This window comes from Piliocolobus tephrosceles, unplaced genomic scaffold, assembly GCF_002776525.5.
Source record: "Piliocolobus tephrosceles isolate RC106 unplaced genomic scaffold, ASM277652v3 unscaffolded_27738, whole genome shotgun sequence".
Taxonomy (NCBI): domain Eukaryota; kingdom Metazoa; phylum Chordata; class Mammalia; order Primates; family Cercopithecidae; genus Piliocolobus; species Piliocolobus tephrosceles.
This window is the reverse complement of record NW_022310685.1, coordinates 1-1,505: the sequence shown is the minus strand read 5'-3', so window position 1 is coordinate 1,505 and position 1,505 is coordinate 1. Positions and strand designations below refer to the sequence as shown.

At 23.7% G+C, this 1,505-nt stretch overlaps 1 protein-coding gene across 1 annotated transcript; it reads left to right on the top strand.

Annotated features, from left to right (window-relative positions):
- Positions 1 to 6: 6 nt before the first annotated feature.
- On the top strand, positions 7 to 1,452 carry LOC113221814. The gene is made up of 3 exons (XM_026451145.1): positions 7 to 449; positions 652 to 827; positions 1,063 to 1,452. Exons 1-3 carry the CDS (start codon positions 61 to 63, stop codon positions 1,416 to 1,418), a joined length of 921 nt encoding a protein of 306 aa, XP_026306930.1. The 5' UTR covers positions 7 to 60; the 3' UTR covers positions 1,419 to 1,452.
- Positions 1,453 to 1,505: the final 53 nt, after the last annotated feature.

Sequence of the window (1,505 nt, the reverse complement as noted above, 5' to 3'; positions counted from 1 at the left end):
GTAAAAGATGTAAAAGATGTAAAAGATGTAAAAGATGTAAAAGATGTGGAAAACGAAATTATGCTTCATTTAAAAAGTATTAAATATTATAACAATAAAAGATTACCTATTCATAATAAACAAACAGATGATGGTGATGTTAATGAAGTTAACAAGAACAACAGTCAAATAGAAAAAGAATTATTACTACTTGAATCAACTAACACTGATGAAGCAAAAGACGAACAAACTGTAACAAATAAAAATTTTTATTTTTTAAATAATAAATTATATACTAATGAAATATATAATAAAAAAATTACAGAAGCTTATTTAACTCAAATTGTTCAACTTCCTCATATTCTTTTTGATGAAAAAAAAGAACCCTGTTTTCTTATGAAATTTGAACAGTATCTTCTAATTAAACAGGAATTTATAACAAAAATGCAAGACATAACTGAGAAATTTATGTACGTAATACATCCCTATATGTGTGTGTATATATATATATATTTATATAATAATACATTGATTTTTATTTTTGTTCATAAAAATGTACCATTATGGACGACAAAATATATATACACACGTACGTATGTATGTATGTATGTATGTATGTATGTGTGACAGTTGATACAGTTTTTGTACTACATACTTATACGTTTTATATAGAAATAAGATGCTTTTTCTGAACAAAGAAAAAAAGGAGCTTCTCTGTGTTTTTGAAAAGGATATAAAAGAATTAACTTCACAACATATGCTTAACAATGTCAGTAAATATGAAAATTTAAAAAAAAGATCTAAGCGAGTTATTCAGACGTTGTTAACATATATAAATCGCGAAAAAGGTTACTCCCGTACATACACATATACATATATATATATATATATATATATATTTATGTGTATACACTCTTGATAGCTATTAGTTTATCCATCCAACAAAACCAATTTATCAATATCGTATGATAAAATTGGGTTTTCTTGTCACAAAGCATCAATCGAAAATGATTCTAATTTAGACATACACCATTATGTTGCAATTTTTTTTTTTTTTTTTTTTTTTTTTTTTTTTTCATGAAGGTATTGAACATTTTATACTAAAAAAGTGCCCAAGTTTTTATAATAAAAAATATGAGGAAAGCAATAATATGGCATTATGTGAAAATGTATTTAAAAAAAATGAACACATAATAAAAGGTTTGGGCTATAACTTTGATGATAGTAACATTATCACTAGTAGTAACGCTAGTGATAGTAGTAATACGAAGATAGCTGAACTTATAGGGGCAAACACAAAAGAAGAAATAAACGAAAGTGGAGAACATGAAATTATTAGTGAAAAGGCAAATGTCGAAACATTAGAAGAGAACAAATATGTAACAATAAAAATGTGTATAGAAAAAAAATATAAACGAAAATTTTTTATTTCGGGATAATTTAATTAATGAAGAGTTGATGAATATTTTGTCTTTTAACAACATTACTGAAAATTTTAAAATAAATATTTTAAAATTTATAAAAAA